Source organism: Typopeltis vanoorti, chromosome 3, assembly GCF_054136105.1.
Source record: "Typopeltis vanoorti isolate ZY-2024b chromosome 3, IOZ_Tvanoo_1.0, whole genome shotgun sequence".
Classification (NCBI taxonomy): Eukaryota; Metazoa; Arthropoda; class Arachnida; order Uropygi; family Thelyphonidae; genus Typopeltis; species Typopeltis vanoorti.
In genome coordinates this window covers 176,694,553-176,715,933 of record NC_143551.1, presented here as the reverse complement: position 1 = coordinate 176,715,933, position 21,381 = coordinate 176,694,553, and the positions used below count along the sequence as shown (strand labels likewise).

At 36.7% G+C, this 21,381-nt stretch overlaps 1 protein-coding gene across 5 annotated transcripts in view; it reads right to left on the bottom strand.

Annotated features, from left to right (window-relative positions):
* LOC150108763 (protein O-linked-mannose beta-1,2-N-acetylglucosaminyltransferase 1-like) overlaps positions 1 to 21,381 on the bottom strand; it is a 603,478-nt gene that overhangs the window by 47,862 nt on the left and 534,235 nt on the right. For all 5 annotated transcript variants that reach the window (XM_090416229.1, XM_090416227.1, XM_090416226.1 and 2 more), the window contains one exon: positions 12,547 to 12,610. In XM_090416229.1, coding sequence (XP_090272355.1) covers positions 12,547 to 12,610 — 64 coding nt within the window. The remainder of the gene's footprint in view (positions 1 to 12,546; positions 12,611 to 21,381) is intronic.

Below are 21,381 nucleotides of genomic sequence, written 5' to 3'. Positions count from 1 at the left end.
TTGGTTGAATAAAATGAGAAAAGGATATCTGATGAGGAGGATATAGTTGAGATATTAAATGAGCATTTCATAAAGATATTACATCCTTGTAAATGTGACATTGCACAAATCTAAAGTACTGTGAGAATGGAGGTAGGGATGCTGATTATGAGTGAACTGGAAGTTTATGAGAAATTCAGTAACCTTGAAGTTAGCAGCTGTGAGACGTGATGATATATCACCACGTGTTTTGAGGGAATGTGCCAGGGAATTGACATCTGTGTTGGCATACTTGTTTAATATGAGTCTTACACTGGGTCAAGTTCCAAAGGAGTGGGAGGAAGGTAAGATTATACTGCTTCGTAAGGGAGGTGACAGAACTCAAGCTTCAAATTATACACTACTCTCTATGTCAGGTGCTGTGGTTAACATGTTGGAGAGGTTAGTGAGAACTAGGATCTAGAACTAAGTTGACAACTGACAAGAGTGGTACTCTCTTTGATGGACAACACAGATTTGCTAAAGGAAGGTCACATTTTAGTAATCTGCTTACTTAAATTATACGTATTTGGTCATAAAATACTTAAAAACAAGACTTTTTGTGGTTATGAGACCATAGGTACTTTATTATTATAATCCTGCCTACTAGTTTCGCTAGCGACTATCTAGCTTTGTCAAAGCTGAATGGTACACACAAAAAATATGAGAGAATACAGAAATGTTGCTGTTAGGCAGTTAAGTTTGAAACTATGCGTGACAATGCGTGCATGTGTTGAGAAGCTTCAGTCAGTATCATGGATATGTGTTGTATGCACACGTGTTACATGATTTTTCGCGTATCGTAGTTCTGTTAAACTGAGTGAGTTGATTAAGTTTTTCCATATATATCTTTCACAGTATGGCACCCTGATTTCTGTTGAGGTTGTTACCCCCACTTCCTTGAAAATTCTGTAACCGTAATCATCATCCAAATACAGCACAGAGCTATTTTCCCAGTCAATTACATGGTTGGAAGTAGAAAAGCGATGTGCTAAGCCTGAGGAGACTGTCCTGTTCTGATTGACATCCCAAACATGCTCTGTCTGATTCCAGGCTTCTTTAAGTTTGCCCAATATATGAAAGGCCGCACGTACATGGAATTCTATAAACACTTGGATATTTTAAAAATGGTACACTGTCCATGATACTGACTGAAGCTTCTCAACACATACATGCATGCATAGTTTCAAACTTAACTGCAGTTAGCAACGTTTCTGTATTCTCTCATATTTTTTGGTGTGCACCATTCAGCCTTTACAAAGCTAGACAGTCACTAGCGAAACTAGTAGGTAGGATTATATTAATAAAGTACCTATGGTCTCATAACCACAAAAAAGTCTCGTTTTTAATCTGCTTACTTATTACAATGAAGTGACAGGTGCATTGGAAAAGGGAGATGGATACACAGTACACTTAGATTTTACAAAGGCTTTTGATAGTTGTTACATGATAAGTTGGCAGTTAAACTAGAATTGGATATTTGATTAGTGCACTGAATTGGAGATTGGCTCTCTGATAGGCATCAGCAATATTCCACAAGAGGAGAGTCACTAGTGATGATCCTCAATGATCTGTTTTAAGGCCATTGCTTTTTTAATCTGTATGTTAATGATATTGGTTTAAATTTGAATGAGGATATTCGGTTATTTGTGGATGATGATGCAAAGTCATCATCCAGAAATCTTTGTTTAAAATCTTAAATTTTAAACCCTTACACTTTGTAATAATGAACTGATAATTCTGCTCATATCCCATTCAATGAATACCCTATGCTCCTATACTTAGTGAACAGGTATAGGAGCGGGATTGCCAGTTCAATGTTGCAAACTGTAAGGTTTTAAAATTTGGAAAACAAATTTTAAAACAAGATTTCTGCAAAGTAGACATTCATGGGGGAGGTATATATTGTATGAGGTGGAGGAAATAAGAGATCTGGGTGTGATGGTGGATAGAGATCTAAAATTTAGATCATCTACAATTTGAGGACACATTTTTAAAATTGTGAGAACTGACACCACGAAAAATTCTGGCAATGATGTAGAGAACACCGACTTACAGAAGTAAGAAGATTCTGGTTACATTGTATAAGGCCTTCATTAGGCCATTCATGGACTACTGCACAGAGATTTGGTCATCTGGCTTTCAAAAGGATGAAGATGTATTAGAATGGGTCCAGAAGCAATTGACTAAGGTGGTTTCTGGTCTCTGGGATGTTGAGAATGAAGAACAGTTGAGCAGATGCAATTTACAAAGTCTAGTGGATAGGAGGAAGAGGGATAATATAATAGAGACATATAAATTGGTAAGGGGTTCTTATCAAATTAATGATGAGATTTTTCATAGAATACTGGGAGAAGTGAGGGGGGGGGGATGAACAAGAGGTCATCCCTGAAAGCTGTATAAGAAGGATGTGAGCAAGGACTGAGATGCAGATTTTTTTTGCATGGAGAGTGGTGAATGATTGAAATGCATGGTCTGAGAGCTGCAGAGAATGTGAATGTATTTAAGGCACAGTATGATGAACTGTGTATATGACAGGAGGGACCTCTCATGATAAGCTTCTGACTCCATGGTAGTCTGTGGATAATAATAAAATGCAAGTAAACTGCTGAAGAGAACTCCCAATTAAAAGCTCATTGTCCTTCATATGGATATCAGTTATAAGTAAGAACATGTAACTATCATCAAACACAATCACTCAAATTTCTTACAATTGCATTTTTAGATTGTTCTGTGAGCAGAATCTCTGTCTTGGCACTGCTCTCATGTAGTGGTGTTTTCAATAAGTCTTGCAGTAGGAAGATTTCAAGGGAGGGGGAGAGAGAGAGAGATATGAAATAACTAGGACAACGATACAATTCTTCCTGCTCAACTGGCAGTCAAGCCTTCTGGTCCCCTTGCTAAGGCTGTTGGGCATAACTTCACCCTTCCATGTTACTATCTCTCTTGCATCCTGATGGCACTACAGTAACCTCACCCAAGGAAAAGAGGCAGACCTCTTGACATCAGTTTATTCCTCCAACTCCAGCCTGGATGACCAAGACAAATCACCTCCTGCACTTCCACAAACTACTCACTGCATGCCTCCTCTGAACTTTCTCCAAAAGGACATCAGAAAAACTCCTCATTAATTTTGATACTAATGAGGCTTTTGTCCAGATAGTATTCCTCCAGTTATGCTCGAGACTCGTGCTCCAGAATTGACACACATTCTGTATCGTCTATATAAACTTTAATATTCTACTGGCATCCACCCAACATGAAAGCAAATCCACATCCAGCCTGTTCCCAAAAAAGGGAGACAAAAGTCAGTCATATAACTATTGTTCTCACCTCAGTAGTTTCAAAAGTGATGGAGAAGGTTATCAACAACCAGCTTTGTCATCAACTGGAGACTCATTAGTTAATTAGCTATTGCCAATATGGATTTCAGCATTCTTCTTTTACAGCCAACTTCCTAGCTAATCTCACCTACCTTTGGACTCAGGCCATGGAAAGATTTGGAGAGACTCATGTTATCACTCTTGATATTTTCAAGGCATTTGATTATGTCTAGCACCGAGGCTTCCTGAACAAACTAACAACCATCTTATAGCCTCCCTTCTACACTCTATGATTGGAATGCCATCTTCCTCATTGGTTGTTAATTGTGTGTCATGTTAGATGGGCTTCCTCTCCTCAGATTTCCCTATCAATGCTGGAGTGCCTCAGGGTTCTGTGCTCTCACCCATACTTTTCCTCCTTTACATCGATGACCTCCTTTCTCTGACTACACATCCTATTCACTGCTTTGCCAATGACAGCACTCTTCATTGCTCTTCAACATTCAATAAACCCTGCAGTACCCTAATGTCAGATGCCTCAAGATCTTCCATAACCTTGAACACTGACCTCAATATCCTGAAATGGGATGAAGGCAAATTAGTAAGTTTTAATGCGAAAAAAACTCAAGCCTACCTTATTACCTGCAAGAAAAACCTATGTCATCCCCTTTCATTTTTGATAATGTTCCAGTTTTCTTTCAAGATCAGCTTTCTCTTCTTGTGTTGACTGTCATATCCAGTTTATCCTAGCACAAACATATTACTCACATAACCTCCTCAGCCTCTAAAAAAGCTTGGTGTTCTTTTCTGTTCTAAACATTACTTCTCTTCCTTTCAACTCCTCTAAGTCTCAGATCCATCTAACTTTTTAGTACTGTTACCACATTTGGGGTGGAGCACCCAAGGCCTCTCCAAGAATTCTTGATGATTTCAGAAGAGGGCAATGCACTTAATAGATGACCCTTCCCTCACAGACCTTCTTCAGTCACTTTATCATAGGCACTCTGTTTCATCGCTATGCCTTTTCTATAGGTACTTTCATAGCATCGGTCCTCCAAATTGGCTTCTCCAATTCCGCCACTTTCTTCTAGCCATAGAACTAGAGCAACTACTGGCCAACATCCATATACTCTCCAGCTTCAAACACACTGAACTAACTTCTCATCAGCTTCTTTCATTCTCATCTCATCTTCCTTATACCCTCTTTTACCCTGCAGTGTCGAGGGTCCACTGATCATCGGACCTCATTCCGTTTACAGGATAAGGTGGTCAGCCTTATGCCCCGGTGTATCCTATGGCCTGTAGTGTTGAGTTCTCAAGGCCAGTTTGCCTGCTTTGCGGGATGAAAAACCCCAGAATAAACTGGGGAAAAAACCCTGCTGTCCACGCCCAAGACTGGCTAACTTGGCTATGGCTGAGGAAGATCCTTCAGCTCCTCACGTCACCGACGGGAATCGAACCTAGGACACTCCTTCCCCAGGCATATGGTTGCGAAGCGCATAGCCACTAGGCTAACCGCGCGGACCTTCTTTCATTCTATCTACCTGTATTCTTTGGAACAATCCCCCCCCCACCACCCATACTGTTTTTCCCACTGAGTACAACTCCCACTCTTTAAGAAACTTATCAACAGGCACTACATTTCTCCTTAATCACTTACCCACACACGACACTGTAGTGTTATAGGTCTTGTGACCTCGTAAAATTCGATGCAGTAGGATTTTTCCTCTTTTTGCATCGACTTTTACAAAAGTCGCAACTCATAAACAAACTAAACAATTTTTGTATTAACGTTGTAAATATTATAAAAGCCCATGTATTTAACTTCAAGAAATTATCATACAAGTTTGTGCAAAACAGTAAGATTCAAGGGCAAAACCTTAGAAATCGGCACAGTATTGATGTAAGAATTGAACACAATGTAAGTGATTTTTAATGTGCTCTGAGTCAGCCAGATACAGGATTCAAGGACAGTAATAAAAGGCAGTTTAGTTCTGAAGTAGTTCCACTTTTTGAAAATTAGCAAAATAGGATTATCTGTGTGTATTCCAGGAGAACTAAAAGTGAACATTAACATGAAGGTTAAGACTGTTTATGCGGGAATGTTCAGGGACCTCGACCCTCAGTTCAGGACCTGTGAAATCGTATAAAGGAGGTCATCTAAAAAAAAAGAGGAAGGAGGAAAAGGAGAGGAGAAGAGAGAACTTCAGATCCAGTCTATATGGCATGTCGTCAGCCCGTTGAAGCCACGAGGGATAGGCCATGGGAGCCGTGAAGCCACCGAAGGAGAAGAGAAGCAGGACCAGCATGCATTGCCAGTAGGACAATCTTCTAAGTGCCTTTGCAGGCACTTAGCAGATTGTCCTACTGGCAATGGCAATTAGCAGACGTCGGACCGCCTTTGGCCGATTCAAGAACACCGGTAAAAATGTGCTTCAAGCCCCGGGAGTCATCCATGTGAGATGGCGGTGACAACAGGATCTTTACGCGGACGTCAAAACCTGAAACGGATGGGAAGCCAAAGAAACCTAGAAAGGAACTAGGAACGGGTATATAGTAACGTTAAAGAAGATATGCGAGTACATTTTGTTGTGATTGCTTAAGATATGTGAAATTGACTAAGTCCACAGGACTTAGTCAATTTCACAAGTCCACATTTGTTGTGCTTAATATAGTTCATAGTTCAGGACTGGAAAGTTAATCTAAGAATAAATTGTTCACAAATATAGTTCGAAATACTTGTTATGAATTATAGAGCATGCTAATCCTGGAAATGAGAAGGGCTGATAGATTTCTTTGAGTGTTAATATATATATTTTGCATGACTGTGCATATACCAATGTTTATTTGCTGAAATTTTATGCTTAGAGGAAAATTAAGAGAGAACCCATTTTTATTGTATGATATGGTATACTTGCAGTTTAGTTTAAATAAACATGTTTGTTTTGTTTACAAAGTGTGCTGCCTGATCTTTATTCAATGTACTGTTTCCAAACAAATACCAGACCTGTGTGTGCGAAGGAATTAAATATTAGTCACGACTGTTTAGTTAAGCTTTAGGATAGTTTCAGAATATATTCTACTGGAAGCATAATTATATCTAATATCATAATGAGAACACTGGTGGGGCAGTCGATAAATCTAAATAAATTTTTTCCAGAGTTCTCCCAATATCGGAAAAATACTAATCCGTAGAGTACAGTTAATGAAGGATATAGAGGGATAAAGTAAGAGAAACATAGAAGGTATAGAAAGTAAAGATAAAGTGGTAGAGTAGAGAAATTAATATAAGTAGTAAATGATAAAGAATAGAGAATAATAATAATAATATAATAGAGAACCATTAATAGAGAAGATATATTATATTATATATTAATTAATAGAAAAAAATCACAAAGAAGGCACAGTACCAAGAAGTACTTGGTACTGTGCCTTATTACCAACGCAGTAATAAGTACTGGCACTGCCTTGGTACTGCCACACAGCCTTATTAACATCAATAACCTACTCAACAACAAATTTTACTTTATATTCTAGAGGGACTGATTTACTCATTAAATTAATGTTCAATAACTGTATAAAATTCAATCCGAATATAACAAATTCCATAATAAAAATAATCATAAATCTGTCATTAGGAAAACTTCATACCCTCATCAGAAAGCTGGGACTGTCTTAAATGCCTTTCAAGAAGCCAAACTGACCAACTCCATGAAATAAAAAAGTAGGAAAAAAAGATGTCATAAACGTTGGTCTTTAAAATTCAGCTTAAAATGTTAGTCATGAGGATCAGCTGAGGGAGTGTGGACTGCAGAATTAGGTGGATAGAAGGAGAGGTGATATGATTGAGACTTTTAAACTGTTCAGAGGTGGTTACAGGGTTGACACTGGGGAGTTCTTTTGCTTGGTTGAACAGCAGGAAGGAGTCATGACAAGGAGCCATCCCTGGAAGTTACTAAAGGAAACCGTGAGAAAGAGGGTGAGGAGTGGTTTCTTTGCATGGAGGGTGGTTGAACCATGGAATGCATTGCCTGATAGAGTGGTGAGATAGACTGTGTTTCCTAGGAGGGACCTCCCACGATGAGTCTTTTGACTCCATGGAGGCCTGAATAATAATAATAATATGCGAACAAATGAATATTATATAGTGAATTATTTAAGATGTAGGTTATTTGTTTGGTTTCTGAAAAGTAAAGCACTAATCATGTGCTTAAGGACTAAAAATGAAAATTTTCCAGGAAGTGGAGATGATCAATTTGGTTTACAAGATGTTCATATGACTATTATGGCTATTACAAAAGCCAACAAAGGAAAAGCTGTAGTAGTTATGCCACCAATTATAACAGGAAAATAACTCTTCTCACACAATAGAACTACTTATCAAGTGATGGAACACAATCTCACAAAGAGCCAAATTTAAGAAATTAACTTGTGACTAGATGACATTGTTAGCTAGGAAGAGGATATATCTGCATGTTGCAGGATAAGTTTTAAATAGTTACCAGGAAATTGGATGAGTTTTGTTTCTAAATGAATGGGATTGACCAGTAAGAGTGCTTAAGAAAGATGACAAATCACCTACAGTAAGTAGAAGGTTCAGTGTAATCTGATTTTTTTTAGAGGAACACCTCCTTTATATGTTGTAAGTAGACCCTTCAAACAAAGGATTCTTCCAAAATGAGATCTCAATTTGTTGATATTATTAACAAACTGAGATTTGGTTTCAGAGATTTTACCATCTCTGAAACCGTTCAATTATTGTCAGAATGTTCCCTCCAGATGTAGCTAAATAATCTGATTGTATATGCATTCAAGGCTACTTTAATTGTAAAAATAAAATATATAAGCAGATCGAGGGTAGCACTATGAAAATCCATTCTTCTCTTCCTTGGCAAATTACTACCTAGAACATACGGTAGTATGTTCTACTACCATACTAGGTGGAACATACTTAGTAGTATACTGCCGGCCTGGCTGGCCGAGTGGTTAGCGTGTCTGCTCTCCAGCCAAAAGGCTACGGGTTCGAATCCCGCTGTGGGCATGGATGTTTGTGATTGTGCAAAAATACTAGTGGTGGTAGTCGGCAGTAGATGGCATTGGTGTAGACGATGAAGGTAGTTGCGGTTGGTGGAGATGGAGAGTACCCTCCCTCGATGAGTCATCGAACTCCCTGGAGGCATTATATAATAATAATACTGCTTGCCTTCATACAACTTCAACCATCATTCTGGGCATACCAACACATATACATGCATATCAAATTCACCATGAAAAAGTGTGAAAATTCAGCTTTCCTGAACATCCATCTCTCCCACTCTTCATCTGGCATCCTAACAATTTTATTATATTATAAACCCACCCTCATAGGCTGATACATAACAGGACTCAGCACGTAATCTAATTCAAAAAATGGAGATCATGACAGCACAACTCAGCAGAACATATGTCTGCTCTAGCCCCAATAACCTTTAACAATAACTTGATATTATCCAAAGAATCAACGCAACAGAATGACTAACTCAAAGAAGATCCACTCTATCATACTATTCCTGAGAACTGCCTCTGTACACAGAATTCTAATCCCTTTGGGATCTCCTTTAGCTTGCTCAGTTTGCCAATATCCTTTAATAATCAAATTCTGCCTTCCTTACTATGTTAGTCATGCCTGTGCTATATATTACTCATGAGCTTGCTGATCACTTTTCTCATCATATACCCTCCACAACATTTTCTTTTATCGTTTTTTGCAGCTCCTGCTTAATAACACTATTTATCCATCTAACTCCAACCTGATTTATCTTCCAGATCTTTGGTATACAGCATACAGTCTGATGTTACTTCCTTCAGACATACCTTGACCATCTCCTAGGTCATTCTAAGATTCTTCTCTGGTAGATTCTTATGTCGTGGTACTGCTTCAAACTGTCTCCTAAGATAGTCATAATCACCTGCACTGTAGTTCCACGCATACTCTTTCTTAACTGAAAATTCTATGCTTGGCAACTTCCAAAGTCAAAACTAGATGATCATTCTCCCCAATAAGAATGGATGGGGCTACCTTGGTTACCAACAGATCCTCTGCTGTCATCACCAGATCCAGCACTCTCAAAACTCAAAGTCCTCTCCATCACATGCAGTTCCAAGAATTATTTCTTGGAATGGTGAGTAAATTTCATTTTCTTCTTACATTTACTTTCTCCTTCTTCCAATCTATATCTCCATAGTTGAAGTTCCCCATAATTACTTGGCTTGAACTCATGCTAATATGCTGATGAATGTCATCCAGATCTTCTCTTGTATCTCATGGCCTATAGTAGCAACCAACTATATGCTGGTTTTTCTTCAATTCACATGAAAACACAAGGAAATAAGTCCTTTAAATAAATAATATTTATTTAAAGGCCAACATTAGTAGCAATTTTAGTTAATTACGAAGTAAAACGCAACAATAGATTGATTTGAAAGAGTAAGAGCTATGTGATGTTATACATAAAACAATGCAAAGGTATACAATCACACTGCTCTCACTGTTTTAGATCAAACCATTGTTTGTGTTGTACCTTGTAATTGACTAATGTTTCAACTGATGATGGCCTGTAATTTTTGGGCTAAATATATAGCCTTTAAATAAATATTATTCACTCATTTCCTAGTGATTTCATGTGAATTGAAGAAATCTTATGCTGCAAGTATCTCTTAAAAAACAATGTTTATCTTGTTAGCCTCTATCTCACATCAGATTGTCTCATATACGCTGCCTTCTGCATCTCTAACTTTTGATGACCTACGCTGCAATTTATTTACCATGATCAGCAGTGCCCTACCCCCAATCCTCTCTCTAACCTCATTGAAAATACTATATCTTTAACATTATACCCCTGTAACTACATCATCTACTGTCAACCATGTCTCATGACAAAAACTCCTCTCCCTCTTATTCCTGATATTTCTGGCATCAATATACATAAATTGCAATATCCTCTTCAGCCCAGCACAATCTTTACACCTTATGTTCATTACTTCATTCAATTTTGTTACTTGAATGACTAGATTATGAACTTTTTGGCATACACACATTTACTCTCTTCATGACTGCTTGCACATACACTCACCTGCATCTAAGTGAGTGCAGGTGAGTATATGAGATGAGTTAGGGTGTATGTGCACTCACTTACACCCTAAGTACAGTTATTGTCTCAAAAAAGCATTGTTCAGTGAGAGTATGGAATACAGTGAACAATGCTTTGAGACAATAACTGTAAATTCATTTAAGTAAATGCATGTAAATCCATGCAATCCATCCACTCTGCACAAGACCTTTTGTCCATCAAATTCAGTACAGTCTACAAACTGTACACCATTCCTTCTGCACAACCGACACATTCATTTGCAATCATAGCCCTCCTCCTCAAAACTCACTTCTATCATGCCATGGTAGAAGACTCAATCTTTACTCTCTCTCTCTCTCTCTCTTCTTTATTTTTTCCAGTAACTCTTTCATATCTTCTTTCATCCCTTATTCTTCACCTTTCAAGTCATTAGAGACTGCCAAAACAATAAACTTCCATTGTACATCTCTGCATCCTGACAGCCTCGCTATCACTACTTTTCAAACTAAATGGGAGGGGGGATTAGCCACACTGTCACTAAATATTACTCTCATGAATTACCACAAAAGAATTAGAATTATCATAAAAAAATATTCTCCCCTTCTCTTGCATTGTCATATATTACTTTATCTTCCATGTCTTCTTTTTCTTCTCAGCTCTACAACTTACCTGACATTTCTTAAATCACTCTTTATATATCACAAAACAATCACTTTCAAAACACTTCATACATATTCACTTACCAGTGTTATTTTTTTCTTCACAAATCTTTCACAAACTGCAGTGAACAAAACCTTGCATATTAAACTCCCCTAACAAAGATGTTTTTACAGCCACTGTTCAGTTATGCATTGGCACCATGCCAACAATATTTAGTATAATATATAATATGCAAGTTTCTTCTTAAAACCTAAACACCACACTGTCACACACTCCCAAAAAACAAAAAAAAAAAAAAAAAAAAAAACCAAATTAACCTAATATTATTAACTATGAAAAAAATTGCTTATCTTTCTGCTCTAATCAAGTGCCATTCATTTATTCATTGTCTTCTTACAGTTCATGAAAGAATTAAGGGAGTAAATAAATGGCATCAGTAGAAGAATCATATATAGAATATAATGTTAAGAAATAAACCGACACTGTTAACAAAGAATGTGTGGGGGTGAGCAAATCTAAGATTTGCTGCCTCAATCCTAGACAACAGAAAGAGAGAGGAAAGGTAGCAAAGCATGTGTCTGATGTCAGGAAAAGATGCAGAGGAAGACTAAGATCTAGGTGGATTGATGCATTTAGAAAAGTGTCATAGAACACCAAAATGTAAGATCTGACAGTATTGGAATCCTGAAAATAATCAACTTATTTGGTAGGAATTTGCTGACAAAAAAGTCGAAAATGTAAACAATCATGTAATAGTATCATAGTCCTGTACTCCTCCAGGGTATGTATCAGAAATTTGATGATAATAAACAATATAGCAAGGTATAGGAATTATCAGTGACACATATGGACTGCTGTATTGAGATTTGGACAAGAAATTACTTGTAAGGATTGACAGATAAGTAACCAAGACTCTTTCAGGACTGGAATGTTAGGCATGCTGATGGAGAGTGAGGGGCTATGTGTTACAGAAATTGACAGATAGAATCCTTTGTGATATGCTCAAATATGGAGCAAAATTACGTTTATAGTAATTGCCAATAACCTGGCTGATTGAAGATTTGGTATGACTGAAGCAATCAAAGTTGTGAGAGCAATGTATTATGTTTATTAATTACAATGAAGTGGGAGCATAGCATAGCATAGTAGAAGATACTACACTGAATCAGAGGAAGGAGAGAAAACAAGAGATTGTGTCTGGCAGCTGTATAAATATCTTTTTAAGCAAGGAGATAGGAAACTGATTTTGTATGGAGAGCGGCAGCGAGTGAGTAAGTAGAATGTACTACAAAAACAGACAAGACCAAAAGCAAATGAATTTAAGGTGAGGTTATGACAGGTATCACAATTTGTAGAGTGGATGGACCACATACACATTGAGTCTTGTTACTCCACTAAGGTCTGAAATAATAGTAATACTATTAATATATATTTACCTTAGTGTCAGGAATGAAGTTTTCTTCACAAGGTGATTTACTATGGTCTAGAACTACTGCCTTCCTGAAAAGAACAAGATAAATAACAAAAAAAAAAAAAAAAAAAAAAGCTTACTGAAGACCATGATATTTTGAAAGACAATAAAACATAATAAAACAATAAAACTTATTCTAGATCATAGGTTCACAAACTTTTTTCGGGCCACCGCCCACTTTGCAAGACAAATTTTGTAACGCCTCCCATTATAACAGTTTTCCACGTTTTTACTCGTAATATTAAATTATATAAAATTGGGTTTATTTTTGTACAAATCAATTAGAAAAGTGGTTTTATATATTTTATATATATTTTGAAATGAAATATAACTAATATATTTGCTACTGTAAACATAACCTATTATACACACATATATACATGTACTATTTTCTCATTGACATAGAAAACTGACATCTATTTCTATCTGACATGGTAAATTTTCAAATGATTAAATAATTGAAATAGAAAATTGATAAAAAAATTGATCATGTAAGATGGGCATAAGATGAATTAAAATGCAATATTTAAATTTTAAATGATTATCTAATCTCAAAATCACAAAAATAATTAATTTTTAAATATATATTATTTTCTTCTATAAAGAGCCACCGATCCCTAGACTGCCTGAACGCCCCCAAATGCTTCTGATCCCACTATAGCCCCCCCCCAGAAGGCTTCAGTGCCCACTGGGGGGGGGGGCAGTACCACCCACTTTGGGAACCTATGTTCTAGATCAACGCTTGAAATGTTTGTTTTTTCCTATTATATTTTATATATGGATTTTAATGCACTGGTCAAATATATTTAATAAATCTCATCTCATCTTCTTTATACCCTCTTTTACCTTGCGGTGTCGAAGGTTCATTGATCATCGGACCTCACTCTGTTTACAGGATAAGGTGGTCAAGCCCTATGCCCCGGTGTATCCTATGGCCTGTAGTGTTAAGTTCTCAAGGCCAGTTTGCCTGCTTTGCGGGATGAAAAACCCCAGAATAAACTGGGGGAAAAACCCTGCTGTCCACGCCCAAGACTGGCTAACTTGGCTATGGCTGAGGAAGATCCTTCAGCTCCTCACGTCACCGATGGGAATCGAACCTAGGACACTCCTTCCCCAGGCATATGGTTGCGAAGCGCATAGCCACTAGGCTAACCGCACGGACTATTTATATTTAATAAAATATATAAATTATTTATTACAATCCTATGTTAATTAACAATTAAAATTCAATTTTATTCATTTTTATTCAATGAACTTTTTGGATAATTTTCAATTTTTTTGGACGTATTCAAATTTACCATCCACTTTATTCTAATATTCTCAATGATAAATTTGAATAAGTCACAAAATTTAAATGCTAATAATACAAAATGTACAATTTTTTTAAAATACATTTTATTGAGCAATTAATTAACTTGTGATTTATGATCAGCATATATACAACACCTATTATACTTAATTCATCTAAAGAGATATTAAGTTATCAATCTTTCATTGCACAGGTACCCCCATGAGTTCGAAGACTCATCATGAGAGAAACAGGACTATCCAGAAAATATCGATCATACCTCTTCTTGAATTCATTGACAAAGTATTCACAGCTGACTTCTAGCAATCCATTTCTCTCAATTACCACTCTCCACATGAAAAATCTAATCCTAACACTTGCTAACTACCTCATCAATTTCTGCACAATTTAGCAAATTGTTGAAATATTTCCTCTTCCTCAATCCTATGAAGTTCTTTTAGCAACTTTAATTTTTATATCATAAATCCTATTTTCTCCTATCACTCAACTTTTGAAACCCTCACCAGTTTCCATAAATTAAGAAACAAAAAGAAAAAGCATGATAACTCAGAGGAAAGGGGGGGGATAAACATCTGAAAGTCAGGTATGTTATGTAAAATGTGATGCTGAGTCTGGTTACTGTATACAAATGAGTAGCGCCGTTAGCAGCATAATGGGCTATAACATAAAGGCAGGCATTTGGAAGTGGAGTTTTTCATTTCACGTCTGGAGTGAGAACAAGACATTTCATAATGTCAAAATTCTTGGATATGGTTGCAAGACATAAAATTTAACTGATGAATTCAGATGACAAGCCACTGTAAGACTCAAGGTTAGTTAAAGTCATGTGAAAGTAGCCAGAGTGAGTTGTTCCACAGTTCAGAGACTGAGGAATTAGTTCCAACAGTGACAAACAGCGAAGGAAGGCCATGGCCCACAACTACAGCAGGTAACCGATCTCTCTGATTATCAGGAGTGCTACCCCGAATCAGCTATGATCTCACATATCATCGATCAGATCATAAAGTAATGCTAAATTCAGCAAGGATAGCATGTGAAGACAAGTTATGTCAGCAAATGCTCTTTGAGAATATAGAGAAAAATATAAGAAAGGTAAATTATGTGTACAACTTGCTAAAACTGGAAAGGCTTTGGGAACATAAGATAAATATCATGATGGTGATACCATGTTCTGTAAGGTATTAATAAAGCATGGACATTATAAAAAAGAATACCATAAGATGAATGAGACATAATAAAGGTGCTATAAAAACCGAAGGTAGATGTTCTTGAAGTTTGGAATAGTTGTTTCGAAATATGGTTATTTAACTACTTAAGTATAAAGAGCTAATAAGCTTCATTTCGGCAATGAAAACATTACTTAAATTAAGGGGATATTCGTTTTAAAACTATGTGGGATTTAATATCCCCTTAATTTAAGTAATGTTTTCATTGCCAAAATGAAGCTTATTAGCTCTTTATATTTAAGTAACTTAATGGTTGCACCTGTTTGGAAAATCGTATCGCAGAGTATATAAGTTCTTTTCGCTATACACTTTGGTATTAGGTCTAGCTACTCACTGATGAAGCCTCAAAAAAGGCTGAAACCAGTCTGGGTAGTGACCTCCCTCCATAATGTAATAACAGCATACATTTCCTAGGAAATGTGTTTTTACATTATGGAAAATACCTAAGAATAGCAATCTGAACTTTCCCCACCTTTGCAACGAGTCATCCGGTATTGTACTACGTACTAGGGTCCCTTGCATTAGCTCACGCTAAGTGTTCGCCGATACTTTAGAGTTTACTATATTCAGCAAGAAACTCTGATTCCAATCTTTGAGTTTCTTATTCTGTTTTAAAACTATGTGGGATTTAATATTCCCTTAATTTAAGTAATGGTTATTTAATCATTTGATTAGAGCAATACTAGAAAATATCTAGAAGGGATGCAATCATCAATAGATTTCTCTATTAGAAGAAGATGTCAGAAATATGAAATGTGGAAAGATTGCTGAAGCAGATGATATTTGAAGTGAAGAGAAATCCTGAAATATATAGGCTTAAGAGTTTTACAATGCTTACATTGCATCAGATACACTGGCCAAAAGGCTAAATTCCTGAGTGGAAATATAACATGATTGGAATAAAACTTTCATAGTACTCATCTATTAAAAAAAAAAAAACCGAATGTAAGAATGTAAGGGCCTAGAAAAATTAGGAAAAAGGAAACTTAGAGAAGAACATGTTGGTTTCAGGCCCAACAGCAAGTGCTGTCAGGACCAGATTTTCTAGTTTAAGACCAATTGTTGAGAAATCATGGGAATATAACAAAGACTGATGAGTGTTTGTATGTATATGTGACTGAAAACCTATAGTACATCAGTACTTACTATAGATATTAGTGGGTGTGCTAAGAGATGGATAATCTGAGAACCCTACCTACAAAAAAAATGTAGTGCTTTTTTCAAGTCACTTTACTTTGCATTGTGAATGGTGAGCCTATAGAAAGAATAACACATTTCAACTATTTAGGCACAAGTTTTAGTAAAGATAACAAATTTAGTATGGAAAGACAGCAGGACAGAAAAGCTGATATAGTAGGAAGCTAGTATGATAGAATAAGTTATGGAATAAGAGAAATGGCCAAAGTGCTAACTAGATAGTATACAAGACAGTGATCAAACCAATTTTAACTTGTGGTTCTGAAAATTCAATTAGAAATAAAACAATTGATCAAGGACTAAAGATCATGAGAGTTCTAAGAAAAATTAGAGAGCAAATAGAAGGCAGCAACCTCATTAAAAATGTAAATTATTTATAAAAATTGGCATTATATACATTCAAGAATGTGTGATCAGAACTAACTTAAGGTGGCATGTTTATCTGACATAATATTAGGGAAAAGATTAGCAAACAGGTATCTGACCCAAAATAGCAGGAAAAATGTCCAAGAAAAAGAGCAAATTCTGTAAAAAAAAAAAAAAAAAGATTGAAGCAGTTTATAGTGCCTTAGAGAACTGAGATGTAAAAAAAAAACTGGAGACTTCCTTCTCCCGCTTCCCTCCAAAAAAAAAAAGGATTAATTTCTAAGTGATAGGAAGCTAGTGAAAATGTAAATTCAATTTATTAGGTGTTACTTAATGACAGTTATAATTCTTTTTAAAGTTTTTTTTTTTTTTTTTTTTAAAGAACTATTGATTACTTCCTAGTGAATATTTGAATAGCCACTACATTTTTTTTTCTAATCATTTATATTGTAATATAACTGTATATATTGGTGGAGATACTTAATGAGCAGTGCATAAAGATCTTTCAATCTTGTGAATGTAACTATATGGAGAGATTGAGAACAGTTGATGATGGGGAGGAGAGACTGACTAAGTGAGCAAGAGGTGTTTGGGGAGTTGAGTAAACTAGATAAAATAAGGCTGTGGGACTTGATAATATATCACCACGTATTCTGAAGGAATGTGCCAGGGAGTTGACACCTGTCTTGACATATTTTTTTAATATGAGTCTTGCACTTGGTCAAGTTCCTAAGGAGTGGAAGGAGAGCAAGATTGTGCCACTTCATAAAGGAGATGATCGAACTCAAGCATCAAACTATAAGCCTATCTGTGTGTCAGGTGTTGTGGTTAAGTTGTTGGAGAAGCTTGTGAGAACTAGGATCCAGAGTTGCGTTGACAACAATGGTATTATCTTTGATGGACAGCATTGATTCGCTAAAGGGAGGTTATGTTTTAGTAATCTGCTTATTACAATAAAGTGACTGCTTCCATGGACAGAGGAGAAGGATACACAGTAATATACTTAGATGTTGCAAAGGCTTTTGATAGAGTACCTCATGATAAGTTGACAGTCAAACTAGAGCAAATGGGGTTAGATATTAGATTAGTACATTGGATTGGAGACTGGCTATCTGATAAATATCAACAAGTTGTGTATGGGGGGAGCGATGTTGAGGAAAAGGAAAGTCACTAGTGGATTGCCTCAGGGGTCTGTTTTAGGGCCATTACTGTTTAACTTGTATATTAATGATATTGGCGAAGATTTGGATGGAGATATTCAGTTGTTTGCAGATGATGCAAAGTTGGGACGAACCATAAAGAGTAGTGAAGATGTTGTGGCCTTGCAAGAAGACTTGAATAAATTGACTGATTGGGCATGGAAATGGGGATGTGAGTTCATCATCATCATCATCATCATCAAATTCCTGCCATGTACCCTCAAGGGGTGTACAGGATATGACAGTACTACATGAAAAAATTACATCATTACTAACTTCCTATCTACAATTTTCCTCCAAATCAGTCTGTTACTTGTCAAGACTCCAACATTATCAGATCTTATATTTCTATCGTCTAAGGCACTTTGTACCGTATCAATCCACCTATATCTTGGTCTTCCTCTGGGTCGTTTTCCTGCCAACCTGGCAGAGAACACTTGTTTTGCTAATCTTTCCTCTCCCATTCTATTTAAGTGACCATACCATCTGAGATTAGCTCTGCTAACGCATTCCTGGATGCTGACAATGTCAAGTTCTTTCCTAATATCCTCATTTTTAATATGATATTGCCATTGATGCCATCTGTTCACGCCTCTAATCTTTCTCAGGACTCTCATATCTGCGGTCTCTAGTCTTTGGTCAAGTGTTTTACTTCTGACCCAGCTCTCAGATCCACAAGTTAAAATTGGTTTGAACACAGTTTTGTATACAGCTAATTTAGTGTTCCGACTAATTTCTTTCTTATTCCATATGAATTTATTCAATTGACTTCCCACGATACCAGCTTTGCTGATTCTGTTGTCTATTTCTATATTTAGTTTACCATCTTCAGTAAAAATTGTGCCTAAGTAGCTAAAATGTTTTACTTGTTCCACAGGTTCTCCATTCACAACACAGTTGACATTTTCAATGATTCTGCCTATTTTCATTGTCTTTGTCTTTTTATTGCTGACCTTCATACCATATCTATTACAACAGCTATTCAATTTAGTCAGAGAATCTTGCAGACTTGTAGCGGATTTATTTAGAAGTATAACATCATCCGCATAAAGCAAAGAGCTGACATTAACATCTCCAATTTTGATATCAGGTTTAATACCACATTCCTTCATAATGTGATCCATATAGATAATGAATAACAGAGGGGATAATGTACATCCTTGTCTCAGACCAGATTTAACATTAAACCATCTTCCTGTACTTCCTTCAATTCTAACTGCTGACTCACAACTCAAATACAGACTAAGTATTGCTTGATATAATGCCCCATTGACACCATTAACTGCAGCGTATTGAATAGCTTCTCTCTTGGCACCTTGTCATATGCCTTTTCCAAATCAACAAAACTTAAATACAGATCTTTGTTATATTCCCATGCTTTCTCGACTATTTGTCGTAAAGTGAAGATCTGATCCTGACAGCCTCTATTTGGCCTGAATCCAGCTTGTTCTTCACCAAGCTTTTCTTCCACAATTCTTCTCAACCGTTTCTCAAGTATACTTGCATAGATCTTGCCAGGAACACTCAGTAGGGAAATACCTCTGTAATTCTCACATTCAGTTTTATTTCCCTTTTTATATATGGGTACTATGAGAGCTCTACTCCAATCATCAGGAATTCGTCCCTCTGTCCAGGCTTGCTGAACTATGCAGTGCAGCCACTGTAAGACTCTTATACCACCATACTTCAGCATTTCTGGTCGAATATCATCTACTCCTGCTGCCTTTCCACATTTCAAGCCTTTGATGGCTTTTTCTACTTCAAGTATGGATATGTATTCCTGACTGCATGCCTGGTCAGTGTTTTTTATCACTGTGCTGTCATCACTGCTTGTTTCATTTAGCAGTTTTTCAAAGTAATTACTCCATACTTCAAGGATATCTTTTTCTCCTGTTTTCATTTCACCTTTATCATCTCTAATTCCTTTTACAGCACTCTTTCCTCCATTCCTAAGCTTCTTCAACAACCTCCAGAATATTTTGCCACCTTCTTGATATTTATTTTCTATATTCTTGCCAAAGTCCTCCCATGACTTTTGTTTAGCTAGTTTTACACACTGTTTAGCTTTCTTACATTTGTCTCTGTATTCTGTAAGAGTAAAAGCTGACTTATTTGCCAGGAACTTTTGATATGCTTTCTTCTTTTCCTTCACTGCCTCTTTAACTTCCTGTGTCCACCAGGGAGTTCTGATTTTTTTTATCTTTGCACACAACCTCACCACATGCCTCTCTGGCAGAATCAATCAATGTTTCCTTCAGAGTTTGCCACTGAATCTCCAAGGTTTGATTCCTGTTCTCAAACTCTTTCATTTTCTTTTCAATAATATTTCTGTATTTTAGTCTACAGTTTACATCTGAGAGCTGCTCAACTTTTATTCGCTTTAAAACTTTCTTACATGTTATTCTTTTCAATATGAAATTCAATTTTATCCTGCTCAAGACTAAATAGTGATCACTAAATAGTGATCACAAGACTAAATAGTAATCCTCTGTACACTCTGGTGTCCTGCACCAAGGAGAAAACATCACTATCAACAATAACATAGTCAATGAGACTTTTCTTATTCCTAGCCTCTTCTCTCCATGTGAATTTGTGCACATTTTTATGTTGGAACATGGTGTTAGTAATAACCAGTCCATGTCCTGAGCAGAAATCCAACAGATATTTGCCATTATTATTAGCTTTGCTCTTTTCTCCAAATTTTCCCAAAATATTTTTGTATGTCTCACAATCATTTCCTACTCTACTATTTAGATCCCCAACAAGGACCAACTTTTCCTTTTTCATTGTGTCAGTTGCTTTTTCTAAAGCCTCAAAAAATTCCTCCACTTCTACCTTAGTAGAGCCTTCTGTGGGACCATAGGAACAAATAAGTCTCATTGTCCAGTTCCCCATTCTCATATTTGCCCACATTACTCTACTTGAGACTGACTGCCATTCAAGAAGATTAGCCTCGTATTTTGTGTTGAATACTATGGCTACTCCTTCTTTTCCTTGATTGTTATTGCCTGAATATAACATTTTGTATTTATTGCTCAGAAAGATCTCACCAGTTTTGGTCTTTTTTGTTTCAGTCACCCCTATTATGTCGATCTGGTACTTATCTAATTCCTCAGCTAGCTCTATTTCTTTGCCATTCAGGCTTCTTACGTTGATAGTACCGATCTTTAACTCTGGTGATGTTGAGTTGGGGTTTGTTTTCAGATTTGTTCCAGTAGCTGACTTTTCGCTGTTCGCCCTGGTTCCCTGGCGAAAACAACGGGGGCCTTGTTTAACCGGGCGACGCCCCAGCCGGCATGAAATTTTGTCATGTTGGGATGTAAAATTTATGCTTGGTGAGAATATATTGTTGGAAGTAGAGGAAATAAGAGATATGGGGGGTGATAGTGGATAAGGACCTAAAATTTAGGGGACACATAGCCAAAATTGTGAACACAACACAAAGGCTTCTGGGAATGATGCGAAGGACACTGATGGGTAGAAGTAGGGAGATTCTTGTTCCG